At 51.6% G+C, this 14,260-nt stretch overlaps 1 protein-coding gene across 1 annotated transcript in view; it reads right to left on the bottom strand.

The window, feature by feature from the left end:
* Positions 1-13,112, bottom strand: part of RNF169 (ring finger protein 169) — a 50,907-nt gene extending 37,795 nt beyond the window's left edge. Inside the window, exon 1 of the mRNA XM_077808014.1 lies at positions 12,791-13,112. Coding sequence (XP_077664140.1) covers positions 12,791-13,112 — 322 coding nt within the window. The remainder of the gene's footprint in view (positions 1-12,790) is intronic.
* Positions 13,113-14,260: the final 1,148 nt, after the last annotated feature.

The following is a 14,260-nucleotide window of genomic DNA, read 5'->3' as shown; positions in this document are numbered from 1 at the left end:
TTCTGCTGCCTCATCTGTCAGTATCCACCTGTTGTCTGTTTTCGGACTGCAAACTCTTTGTGGCAGGTACTATGTCTCTTTGTTCTGTGTGTGTACAGTGGCGGGCAGAGTGGGGTCCTGGTCTGTACGCAGGGTTCATAGGTGCTACTGAAATACAAATAATCTACTCCGACCTCCTGCAAAACATGAGCCACAGAATTTCACTTAGCGGTTCCTGCTTCCAGCCTAATAACTTGCAGCTTAACAAGATCATGCATTTTAGAAAGACTTCCTATCTTCATTTAAAGACTGCAAGTGCTGAAGAATTTACCACATGCCTTGGTAATCTGTTCCTATAGTTAAATAGGGAGATGATGGTAGAAGGGATGGTTCATGGGGGAAACAAATGTAACTAATAAGATTAGTACCTTTATGTTTTGCTCACATCTGCGTATTAGGATTTGTATGGCTTGTGTTTTTAGATTATAAATTCTTCAGGGTAGGGACCTTGTTTTATGTGTGGGTACAGCATCTCACATAAAGGGGCCTCAATCCTCACTGGGGCATTAGGGTGCTGCCACATAATTTAATATTTGCATTACCACCAGTGAGTTAACAAACAAGTGCCCTTAAATTGCCATGCTAGATGCAGGCCTAAACTGTATCTAAATTTATTGTTATTCATTTTTACTATGGCAAATATTAGACAGCATAATGACATTATCTCTGCAGGTTATGGCTAGCAGAGAGTGAGATAAAGATTTCCCCAATTCAATTACCCCCATGCTAGGACAGGGAAGTCACAAACTTCCTGCTTCTTGAAGCTCTTTCATAATTAACATGCCATTTTATGAATGACAGCAATGCACTGAATACAAACTAGCTGCCAGATTCATGAAGGCCTACTAGAACTGGGGGTAAGCTTCAATTTGTAAAGAGATATTCCTCCTACCTAGAGCGGCTTTGTTTCATTTTTTGAATGCAGTGGGAATAAAATGGGCCCCCACCTTATAAAAGACACACAGAGCCCTGAGCAATTCTCAAGTGCTTGTGTGGAGACGGAAAGGAAGGGGTTTAATTCAATGTGTGTGTGGGGGTGGATGGCTAAAACTATAGTTTGAGTTATAGATAACTATTTTCATTCTCATACATTTTTGCTGCTAAGTGTTCTAGCTTCAGCTGTCCCAATCTCTGGCTGGTCAACAGAATGAGGTACCAAATGCCGTCTTCAGCTAGGAGTCATTGCCACTCGTACAGCAACTCCCTCCTTCTGTCAGTCTCCTACCCCTTTACTATGGCTCTATCCCCCGCTTCACATTGTTTGAGCTGTTTCTCCCACTGGGTCTTTGTCTATCCTGGGAAATGGACTGTTTAGAGCAGTGGTTTTCAACCTTTTTTCATTTGCAGACCCCCTAAAAAATTTCAAATGGAGCTGCAGACCCCTTTGGAAATCTTAGGCATAGTCTGTGGATCATAGAATACCAGGGCTGGAAGGGACCTCAGGAGGTCATCTAGTCCAACCCCCTGCTCAAAGCAGGACCGATCCCCGACTAAATCATCCCAGCAAGGGCTTTGTCAAGCCTGACCTTAAAAACTTCAAAAGAAGGAGATTCCACCACCTCCCTCGGTAATGCATTCCAGTGTTTTACCACCCTCCTAGTGAAAAAGTTTTTCCTACTATCCAACCTAAACCTCCCCCACTGCAACTTGAGACCATTACTCCTCGTTCTGTCATCTGCTATCACTGAGAACAGTCTCGATCCATCCTCTTTGGAACCCCCTTTCAGGTAGTTGAAAGCAGCTATCAAATCCCCCCTCATTCTTCTCTTCTGCAGACTAAACAATCCCAGTTCCCTCAGCCTCTCCTCATAACTCATGTGTTCCAATCCCCTAATCATTTTTGTTGCCCTCCGCTGGACTCTTTCCAATTTTTTCACATCCTTCTTGTAGTGTGGGGCCCAAAACTGGACACAATATTCCAGATGAAGCCTCACCAATGTCCAATAGAGGGGAACGATCACATCCCTCAATCTGCTGGCAATGCCCCTACTTATACAGCCCAAAATGCCGTTAGCATTCTTGGCAACAAGGGCACACTATTGACTCATATCCAGATTCTTATCCACTGCAACCCCTAGGTCCTTTTCTGCAGAACTGCTGCCTAGCCATTCGGTCCCTAGTCTGTAGCGGTGCATGGGTTTCTTCCATCCTAAATGCAGGACTCTGCACTTGTCCTTGTTGAACCTCATCAGATTTCTTTTGGGCCAATCCTCCAATTTGTCTAGGCCCCTCTGTATCCTATCCCTACCCTCCAGCGTATCTACCTCTCCTCCCAGTTTAGTGTCATCTGCAAACTTGCTGAGGGTTCAATCCACGCCATCCTCCAGATCATTAATGAAGATATTGAACAAAACCGGCCCCAGGACCGACCCTTGGGGCACTCCACTTGATACTGGCTGCCAACTGGACATGGAGCCATTGATCACTACCCAGCTTTCTATCCACCTTATAGTCCATTCATCCAGCCCATACTTCTTTAACTTGCTGGCAAGAATACTGTGGAAGACCATGTCAAAAGCTTTGCTAAAGTCAAGGAATAACATGTCTGCTTTCCCCTCATCCACAGAGCTAGTTATCTCATCATAGAAGGCAATTAGATTAGTCAGGCATGACTTGCCCTTGGTGAATCCAGGCTGACTGTTCCTGATCATTTTCCTCTCCTGTAAGTGCTTCAGAATTGATTCCTTGAGGACCTGCTCCATGATTTTTCCAGGGACTGAGGTGAGGCCGACTGACCTGTAGTTCCCCGGATCCTCCTTCTTCCCTTTTTTAAAGGTGGGAACTACATTAGCCTTTTTCCAGTTGTCCGGGTCCTCCCCCAATCGCCATGAGTTTTCAGAGATAACGGCCAATGGCTCTGCAATCACATCCGCCAACTCCTTTAGCACTCTCGGATGCAGCACATCTGGCCCCATGGACTTGTGCTCGTCCAGCTTTTCTAAATAGTCCCGAACCACTTCTTTCTCCACAGAGAGCTGGTCACCTCCTCCCCATACTGTGCTGCCCAGCGCAGTAGTCTGGGAGCTGACCTTGTTCGTGAAGACAGAGGCAAAAAAAGCATTGTGTACATTAGCTTTTTCCACATCCTCTGTCACTAGGTTGCCTTCCTCATTTAGTAAGGGGCCCACACTTTCCTTGACATTCTTCTTGTTGCTAACATACCTCAAAAAACCCTTCTTGTTATTCGGAACATCTCTTGCTAGCTGTAACTCCAAGTGTGATTTGGCCGTCCTGATTTCACTCCTGCATGCCTGAGCAATATTTTTATACTCTTCCCTGGTCATTTGTCCAATCTTCCACTTCTTGTAAGCTTCTTTTTTTGTGTTTAAGATCAGCAAGGATTTCACTGTTTAGCCAAGCTGGTTGCCTGCCATATTTACTATTCTTTCTACACATGAGGATGGTTTCTCCCTGTAACCTCAATAAGGATTCTTTAAAATACAGCCAGCTCTCCTGGACTCCTTTTCCCCTCATGTTATTCTCCCATCAGTTCCCTGAGGGAGTCAAAGTCTGCTTTTCTGAAGTCCAGGGTCTGTATTCTGCTGCTCTCCTTTCTTCCTTGTGTCAGGATCTTGAACTCGACCATCTCATGGTCACTGCCTCCCAGGTTCCCATCCACTTTTGCTTCCCCTACTAATTCTTCCCGGTTTGTGAGAAGCAGGTCAAGAAGAGCTCTGCCCCAGTTGGTTCCTCCAGCACTTCCACCAGGAAATTGTCCCCTACACTTTCCAAAAACTTCCTGGATTGTCTGTGCACCACTGTATTGCTCTCCCAGCAGATATCAGGGTGACTAAAGTCTCCCATGAGAACCAGGGCCTGTGATCTAGTAACTTCCGTGAGTTGCCAGAAAAAAGCCTCGTCCACCTCATCCCCCTGGTCCGGTGGTCTATAGCAGACTCCCACCACGACATCACCTTTGTTGCTCACACTTCTAAATTTAATCCAGAGACTCTCAGGTTTTTCTGCAGTTTCATACTGGAGCTCTGAGCAGTCATACTGCTCCCTTACATACAGTGAAACTCCCCCACCTTTTCTGCCCTGCCTGTCTTTCCTTAACAGTTTATATCCATCCATGACAGTACTCCAGTCATGTGAGTTATCCCACCAAGTCTCTGTTATTTCAATTACATCATAATTCCTTGACTGTGCCAGGACTTCCAGTTCTCCCTGCTTGTTTCCCAGGCTTCTTGCATTTGTGTATAGGCACTTGAGATAACTCGCTGATCATCCCTCTTTCTCAGTATGAGGCAGGAGCCCTCCCCTCTTGCACTCTCCTGCTCGTGTTTCCTCCTGGTATCCCACGTCCCCACTTACCTCAGGGCTTTGATCTCCTTCCCCCGGTGAACCTAGTTTAAAGCCCTTCTCACTAGGTTAGCCAGCCTGCTTGCGAAGATGCTTTTCCCTCTCCTCATTAGGTGGAGCCCGTCTCTGCCTAGCACTCCTCCTTCTTGGAGCACCATCCCATGGTCAAAGAATCCAAAGCCTTCTCTCTGACACCACCTGCGTAGCCATTCAGGGGTCCACGGACCACAGGTTGAAAACCACTGTTCTATGGTAACGACAACCTTTTGCAGACCCCTAAGACATAGTCTGCAGACCCCTAGGTTGAAAAGCACTGCGGTAGACAGAAGCCATACTAACAAATCAAATATTATTTGGCCTTTGTATGAACAAGACCATTCATGTTTAAAGCACATTAACTGGACAGGGTAATTGAGGTAAAATGTTTTCAAGCTACCTATTTTTCTAGTCTATACAAGGACACTAAGGGCAAAACTGTGTTTAACATCATTCTTATTAACACACTTTCTAACAGGATGCACTTGCCCAGCATAGACAAGATCTGTGTTTTTGCCTCTCACTTGTCTCCCTTCTTACACAGGATCATATATTTCTTTTCCGCCATCCCCACTGCCACCTTCAGTGCTCTCACAAAAGCAGAAGCACAGTGAAACTGACATGATCCTCATACATTTCACTGTGCAGAGGGTTTTTTGTCTGGATTTCTTCTGTTGACAGTCAGCCTTGGGTTATGCACTCCCATTCCCTCCGCCAGACTCTTAAGCAATTTATCTTCTTTGTCCAATGGTAAAAGTTCTATTTTATTTTAGTACATGCCCAAAATTAAGTTTTGTTAAAAGGGAGTCTACAAAACTTAGTTTTAGTTTCAACAACAACAGAACACTCCCTCACCAGCACGAGCCTCCTGGATACTATTATCAGATTCAACAATGGAACCCTACAGACTATATACAAGAAACCCATGGATCACCATACTTATCTTCACAGACACAGGCCAGGTCTACAGTACAGAATTATTTCAGTATAACTATGTCGCTCAGGGGTGTGAAAAATTCATACCCCGAGCGATGTAGTTATACTGACCTAAGCACGGTGTAGACAGCGCTACGTTGACAAGAGAAGCTCTCCCGCTGACATAGCTACTGCCTCTTGCCGAGGTGGATTAATTACGCTGACAGGAGAGCTCCCACTGGGGTACAGCGTCTTCCCTAAAGCGCTACAGCTGCATCAGTGCAACTGCGTCGATGCAGTGTTTTAAGTGTAGACCTGCTCACACTCACCACCCCAAACACACCAAGAAATCAGTTATCTACAGCCAGGCACTCGGATACCACAGGATATGATCCATAGAGAAAGTCTGGTATACACACCTTAACACACTTAAAACTGACTTCATCAAACAAGGACACTCCACCAGAGAAATAGATTGCACCATGGAACGGGCTACCTAAATATCCAGAGAGAAGCTGCTTCAATATGGGAAAAAAAAAAACCCAAAACAAAACCCTCTGACTGCACATCCTTAATGGTCACGTGCCACCCCACACTGGAATCCATACAAGGTATCATCAATGAGGACTCCACCCTGAAAGACATCTTTCCTGAACCCCCTCTTCTGGCCTAAAAACAACACCCCAAATCTCATCATCAGAAGCAAGCTCCCCACAGATCAGGACCCACCAGTTCACAGAGGCACTAGGCCCTGCTACAACAACTGATGCAAAACCGGCAGACAAAATTCCACTGCTACAGTGGTCAATATCCCCCCAACACACCTTTCAAATCCATGGGTCCTACTCATATCTATCACAACATGTGGTATACCTCAGCCAGCACACTAAATGTCCCAATAATAACATGACTGAAACCAGTCAATCACTATGCTCTCAAATGAACGTACACAGAAAAATGATAGGAGCACCATATCACCTGTGGGTGAATATTTTTCATGGAACAATTGCTCCTCATCCTCAGGGGAGCATCATTTCCTTCTCCTGTGTTTTATGCAGGACTCAATCTGGTAGACATACCATGACATGGCCTCAGACCACATCTACTGCCTCTTGCCTGTAGGACCTGATCCTACTTTGTGAATCCTACAGAGGCTTAGGCTTGAGTTCAGCACTGAGTGCTCAGGAATTTCAGGACTGAGGTGGCTGTGTACATTCCCAGTAGCAGAAATTTAGGCACCATGGAAATTTAGTCACCTACCAGGTTAGGCAGCAGCTGAGCAGGGGTTATGAAAATCTAAATTTTGGATGTAGATATCTAAAGTGGCAGTTAGGCACTTAGTTTCCCTTGTGAATCCCACCCCAAAGTCCTGTCTACATTATTTTAAATAAAAAGAAAAGGAGTACTTGTGGCACCTTAGAGACTAACCAATTTATTTGAGCATAAGCTTTGAGCTGTAGCTCATGAAAGCTTATGCTCAAATAAATTGGTTAGTCTCTAAGGTGCCACAAGTACTCCTTTTCTTTTTGCGGATACAGACTAACACGGTTGTTACTCTGAAACCTGTCATTATTTTAAATGGTTTAAGAGTGGTAGCCGTGTTAGTTTGTATCAGCAAAAACAACGAGGAGTTCTTGTGGCACCTTAGAGACTAACAAAGTTATTTGGGCATAAGCTTTCATGGGCTAAAACCCACCTCATCAGATGCATGGAGTGGAAATTACAGAGGCCGGTATAAATACACAGCACACGAAAAGATGGGAGTTGCCTTACCAAGTGGAGGGTCAGTGCTAACGAACCAATTCAATTAAGATGGAAGTGGGCTATTCTCAACAGTTGACAAGAAGGGGTGAATACCAAGGAAGGAAAAATCACTTTTGTGCTAATGTATAGTACTAGTGCTAACTGCTAATGTATAGTACTAGTGCTAAGTGTAGAAGAGGACCACCACTGTTTTAACACTTCCCCTACACAGAGTTTCCTCAAATTTTTAAAGCTAAGCCCAGTTCCCTTTCAACACTGCCATTTGTTAAAGACCTACCCACAACCTGTAGACACTCAAGGTGGAATATCATATGATGTAGATCTACACAATCTACTCTAACAATAGTGACATATCACTGAGTTAACACCCCCTGCAAAGCAGAGGGCAGTTCACACCTCAGAGCTACCCTTTCAGGTACATTGCAGACAACACTGCAACAACTACTCTTGGGTTTCATTTTGAATGTTTTCTACACAACCAAGACAGCTAACAATTTACTTATCTTTTGGGGGGAGCGGGGAGGGGAAGGGTAGAAGAGATTTAAGAATAGTCTACAGGTTCGTCCACGCCTTTAACTCAGGGGACATGGACTGAAGCTCTACTGCTGATGCTCAAGCAGTGGAGATACGCAGCTACAGGCTACAACTAGAGTTAGCCAAACTCATCAACTGGATTAGCAGAATGAACGGATTAGCAATCACTTGTCATGTGTTGTTTCACAGCAGAGTGTACTAACTCAGAATAACTGCTGCAATGAAGATAAACCTTATGTTAATGTTTGAGAATGAGAAAGTGAAACTAGCTAATCTGTTTACACTGTCCAGTCTCCAGAGGGTAAACATCAGTATTAATGGTGCATGGCTAATGAAAAAGCATCAGTGGTGAAGAGTTAATTTTTTAAATGATCAAGTGTTATAGCTACAACTTTTAGAAGAAAGTTGTTTGTAGTGAGTGTTCCCTCAACTGTGTTGCCTGCTTTACAGATAGACAAGGAATTAGCCAAAAGAAGTGATGAATTTAGTGCTAGTAAATATTTTGCCAAGAAGAGACTCCCTTTGGCACAAAACTTTTCTCTTTTCCTAACACCATACAGATGAACTGACCTTACTTTTACGAGCTGACTAACCTGATGCCAAAGAAAATACCTCAGTAATCATTTACTTCTGGACTATATATTTTGCCAGTTACAAAATAATTCCCAATCTGCCATCTCAGTCTATAGGAAAATTTTCAATTCTACACCCAAAATTATGGTAATGAGTTTTAAAGACTTTGCACTATTAATCTGAAGCTAAGCATATACAGAGAAGAGGAATAATACATTATCCACCACCCCGAGACCTCAGTCTGCCCTTCATTGACTTTTCTAAAATAAATTCATGTTGTCACTATTTGTTGACTAAAATAGCCAAAAGATATTTTAATACAGTAGTTATTTTATTTCCTTTCACTCTTCTCCCCTAAGAACAGACCTATTACAACTCACTACAGAGAAACTGGTTAAAAGCTCAACATTGTAATAAAGTTGGTTTAAGGCAACTGCCATGTACTTACAAGCTTAATTCTAAAGTATTTTGTCTTGAGATATCACTTATCAATATCTCACACAATAACCCTGCATTCACTTCAACAGTAAGAACCACTAGTCTCTGTCTCTACTGCCTGCTTACATTCATAAAGTAACCTACGTTGGGGTGCTTAAGGACCTTCCATCTAGTTTTTTCGCTCTGGTTCCTCTCAGCACACACCCCAGTCAAACAACATTTAGGGTAATGGGTAAAAAAAGTACAGCATGAGGGCAAATGCAGCTCAAGCATTATAAATGATACCTATGGTTGACACCAACTTTTCTATTTAAAAGAACCTCACAACTGGGTTCAAAAAAGAACTAGATAAATTTATGGAGGACAGATCCATTACAGGCTATTAGCCAAGATTGACAGGAACACCACCTCATGCCTTGGGTATCCCTAAATTCCCAACTGCGAGAAGCTGGGCCTGGGCCACAGAGAATGGATCACTCGAAATTGCCTTGTTCTGTTCATTCCCTCTGAAGCATCTGCCACTGTCAAAGACAGGACACTGGGCTAGATGGCCCATTGGTCTGACCTAGTCCGTCTGTTCTTGTCAACAGGAGTCCAGTCAATTTCAAGGAGTTAAAGTAATTCTAGGTACTCCCCTTGACCCAGAGCCCACCTGTCAACGTCTGTGGTATTCGAATCACAGTGCGTTAGCGATTCATGTTTTTCTCTTCCATGTTGGTATGACGCACACAAATAAAGTGAAAAACTGATTACCTATTTAGAGGACACAGGTACAACTGATTAACTATATGATGTAGTTAAATGTAGAAATGAGAGAAGTGGCAATGCCACCTTTCCCTCTACTCTTTCAATTCACCATTTTAAGAAGTTATTCTAACATGAGCAAGTCAGCTCAAGAAAAACTGAGTTTTTGGACTTTTTTATTTGATCTTGTCTCTTGACTACAGTTGCATGGCCAACCCAGACAGTCTGAGAAGCTACCAGCTCCTGTAAAGTGACCAGCTTCAAGATGAGATGTAAGAAGCTGTATGTTACAGAAAGAGAGTTTGCAATCTGTTCTAGTTTACTGAAAGCTTGTGTGGCCTTCAGCGTAATGGTTAATTACTGATGTGACAGGATATGTAACCCTGGATAACATATCCTCCCTCAATGCAGACCTACCATTTTTAGAAAGTCAGTCCTATCGGACAATGGCATGACTTAGGCTGAGAAGCAGTAACAAGGAGGCAATGCTAACACCAAGAAAATAATCACAATACATTATGACAACAAGGTCTTAATCCACCCAAATTAGAAGGATGGGGGCAAGAGAGTTCACACATCGCTGAGTCAATATTTCAGGCTTTCTGTAGACTGAGGCAGACAGCCTTTTATGGATTATTTATTTGGAAAGTTCACTATGCAGCTATGAAGGCTAGAATAATTTTGAAAGGCTGTGCAGAATTTGCACAATCTGAGCATATATCTATACTGAGCCCAAAACTCAGTCACTCCAGCCCCTTTCCTGTACCCCCATTCAGCAGAATATCATAGAGGGAGAAAGAACCCAGTGTCCCCCATGAGCTGAGTGCCACCACTCTAAGAAATGAGCTGAGCCCCAGGAGATTTAGTGCATGTAATCCCCTCATCCCCCACTGTGTGATCGTGGTGAAAACAGCCCCTTCACAGCCCCCTGGACTCAGCCCTACAATACTCAATACATGTAACCCACACACCACACTGTGTCACTGATCCTGGGGGGGGCACACCCTCCACAGCCTAGCACCCTGCCCCAGGCTGGTAACCCCTGCATCCCAATGTGTCACTGATCCTAGGGGGGCCACTCCACAGCACAGCACCACTCCCCCAGTGCTGAGCCCCATGCACTCAGGGCATGTAACACCCCCCCGGCACTGTACGTCACCAATCCCGGGTGTGGGGGGGTAGGTTGTTCCCATAGCCCAGCGCCCCTCCCCCCAGCTGAGCCCCGCGCACTCAGGGCATGTAACCTCGCCCCCCCCCCCGCACTGTGTGTCACAGATCCCGGGGGGGGGGGGTGTTTCCCATAGCCCAGCGCCCCTCCCCCCGGCTGAGCCCCGCGCACTCAGGGCATGTAAACCCCCCCCCCCCCGCACTGTGTGTCACCAATCCCGGGGGGGATCCCATAGCCCAGCGCCCCGCCCCCCGGCTGAGCCCCGCGCACTCAGGGCATGTAACCCTCGCCCCCCGCACTGTGTGTCACCGATCCCGAGGTCGGGGGGATGTTTCCCATAGCCCAGCGCCCCTCCCCCCAGCTGAGCCCCATGCACTCAGGGCATGTACCCCCCCCCCGCACTGTGTATCACCGATCCCGGGGGGGGGGGGGGGTCCCATAGCCCAGCGCCCCTCCCCCCGGCTGAGCCCCGCGCACTCAGGGCATGTAAACCCCCCCCCCCCGCACTGTGTGTAACCGATCCCGGGGGGGTCCCATAGCCAAGCGCCTCTCCCCCCGGCTGAGCCCCGCGCAGTCAGGGCATGTAATCCCCCCCCCGCACTGTGTATCACCGATCCCGGGGGGGGGGGTCCCATAGCCCAGCGCCACTCCCCCCGGCTGAGCCCCACGCACTCAGGCCATGTAACCCTCGCCCCCCGCACTGTGTGTCACCGATCCCGAGGTCGGGGGGATGTTTCCCATAGCCCAGTGCCCCTCCCCCCAGCTGAGCCCCGCGCACTCAGGGCATGTAACCCCCCCACACACACACACTGTGTGTCACCGATCCTGGGGGGGGGGTCCCATAGCCCAGCGCCCCTCCCCCAGGCTGAGCCCCGCGCACTCAGGGCATGTAACCCCCCCCGCACTGTGTGTCACCGATCCCGGGGGGTCCCATAGCCCAGCGCCCCGCCCCCCGGCTGAGCCCCACGCACTCAGGGCATGTAACACCCCCCCCGCACTGTGTGTCACCGATCCCGGGGGGGTCCCATAGCCCAGCGCCCCTCCCCCCGGCTGAGCCCCACGCACTCAGGGCATGTAACCCCCCCGGCACTGTGTGTCACCGATCCCGGGGGGGTGGGGGGGGGTCACATAGCCCAGCGCCCCTCCCCCCGGCTGAGCCCCGCGCACTCAGGGCATGTAACACCCCCCCCCGCACTGTGTGTCACCGATCCCGGGGGGGGGGAGATCCCATAGCCCAGCGCCCCGCCCCGCCGGCTGAGCCCCGCGCACTCAGGGCATGTAACCACCCCCGCACTGTGTGTCACCGATCCCGGGGGGGTCCCATAGCCAAGCGCCCCTCCCCCCGGCTGAGCCCCACGCACTCAGGGCATGTAACACCCCCCCCCCGCACTGTGTGTCATCGATCCCGGGGGGGGATCCCATAGCCCAGCGCCCCGCCCCCCCGGCTGAGCCCCGCGCACTCAGGGCATGTAACCCCCCCCCGCACTGTGTGTCACCGATCCCGGGGGGGTCCCATAGCCAAGCGCCCCTCCCCTCGACTGAGCCCCGCGCACTCAGGGCATGTAACCCCCCCCGCACTGTGTGTCACCAATCCCGCGGGGGGGTCCCATAGCCCAGCGCCCCGCCCCCCGGCTGAGCCCCGCGCACTCAGGACATGTAACACCCCCCCCGCACTGTGTGTCACCAATCCCGGGGGGGTCCCATAGCCAAGCGCCCCGCCCCCCGGCTGTGCCCCGCGCACTCAGGGCATGTAACCCTCGCCCCCCGCACTGTGTGTCACCAATCCCGGGGGGGTCCCATAGCCCAGCGCCCCGCCCCCCGGCTGAGCCCCGCGCACTCAGGGCATGTAACACCCCCCCCCCGCACTGTGTGTCACCGATCCCGGGGGGGTCCCATAGCCCAGCGCCCCGCCCCCCGGCTGTGCCCCGCGCACTCAGGGCATGTAATCCCCCCCCCCCCGCACTGTGTGTCACCAATCCCGGGGGGGTCCCATAGCCAAGCGCCCCGCCCCCCGGCTGCGCCCCGCGCACTCAGGGCATGTAATCCCCCCCCCCCCGCACTGTGTGTCACCGATCCCGGGGGGGTCCCATAGCCCAGCGCCCCGCCCCCCGGCTGAGCCCCGCGCACTCAGGGCATGTAACCCCCCCCGCACTGTGTGTCACCGATCCCGGGGGGGTCCCATAGCCCAGCGCCCCGCCCCCCGGCTGAGCCCCGCGCACTCAGGGCATGTAACCCGCCCTCCCCCCGGCTGAGGCGAGGTTCCGGAGGCGGCCGCACCTTCGTCCGGCGCTCGCTGCTCCCCGCCTCCTCCCGCGGCGGCGGCGGCCCCGCTCTGCTGCCGGCGGGCCCAGGTGGAGAGGCGGCTGCGGCAGAGCGGGCAGCAGAGGCCCGGGCCCTGCAGGCAGCGCTGGAAGCAGGAGCGGCAGAGCGAGTGGCGGCAGGGCGGCGTCACCGCCTCCACCAGCGCCTCCCGGCACAGCGGGCACTCCGCCCGCGCCGCCGCCGCCGCCGCCTCCTCCTCGGCCGGCGCCCGCCGCCGCCGGCCCCGCCGCCCCGGGGCCGCGGCCCGGCCGCCAGGGCCCGCCGCCGCCGCCGCCATCTTCTCAGCCTTGGCAGGGACTGGAGCGGAGCGTTAGGCCGCGGCGCCGCCCACCTCATCCATATTCAGCAGGGCAGGGCGGGTAATATTCATGAGCCCGCGCGGCCCCGCAGAATGTCCCCGCCCCCTCGGGAATCGTCCCCAGGGGCGGGGCCGCCGTGCCCCGCCCCCTCGCGTGAAGATCCCTGACGTTCCAGGCTGGTCCCGCAGGGGGCGGGGTGCGCAGCTGGCCTCCATGCCCTTCCCCCACCCGGGCCAGCCTGGTCTGCTCCTCGAGCACCCCCCCCCCCACCTGGGCCAGGGATACCCCGGCTTGCTCTGCCCCCTCCCCCAGCACCCCACTGCCCCAGCACCTCCCCCCACCTGGGCCAGGGATACCCCGGCTTGCTCTGCCCCCCTCCCCCAGCACCCCACTGCCCCAGCACCTCCCCCCACCTGGGCCAGGGATACCCCGGCTTGCTCTGCCCCCTCCCCCAGCACCCCACTGCCCCAGCACCTCCCCCCACCTGGGCCAGGGATACCCCGGCTTGCTCTGCCCCCCTCCCCCAGCACCCCACTGCCCCAGCACCTCCCCCGACCTGGGCCAGGGATACCCCGGCTTGCTCTGCCCCCCTCCCCCAGCACCCCACTGCCCCCGACCTCCCCCCACCTGGGCCAGGGATACTACAGCCTGTTCTGTCCCCAAACATGCCACTGCTCCCCAAGGCCCCCCACCCACTTGGGCCAGGGATACCACAGCCTGTCCTGCCCCCCCCAGCACCCCACTGCCTCCTGACCTCCCCCACCTGGGCCAGGGATATCCCAGTTTGCCCTGCTCCCAAGCACCTCACTGTCCCTTCCCTCCCCCACCATCCATACCTGGGTCAGGGTTACCCCAGCCTGTCCTGTCCCCCCAGCACCCTACTGGCCCCCTGTCCTATCCCACCCAGGCCAGGGTTACCCCAGCTTGCCCTACCCCCCAGCACCCCCCTGCTCTCCTGACTTCTCCCACCTGTACTATGGTTACACCAGTCTGCCCTACCCCACTGCCCCCCTCGTGTGCTCTCCCAACCCCCCCATTGGGTTCTCCCCATTCCACCACAGGGTCTCTGCCCCAGCCTAGAGTGCAGGTGTAGGGGAAGCAGGAGCCCTGTTCCTCATTTACCTCA

Source organism: Eretmochelys imbricata, chromosome 1 (assembly GCF_965152235.1).
Source record: "Eretmochelys imbricata isolate rEreImb1 chromosome 1, rEreImb1.hap1, whole genome shotgun sequence".
NCBI lineage: Eukaryota > Metazoa > Chordata > Testudines > Cheloniidae > Eretmochelys > Eretmochelys imbricata.
This window is presented reverse-complemented; position numbering and strand designations above follow the sequence as displayed.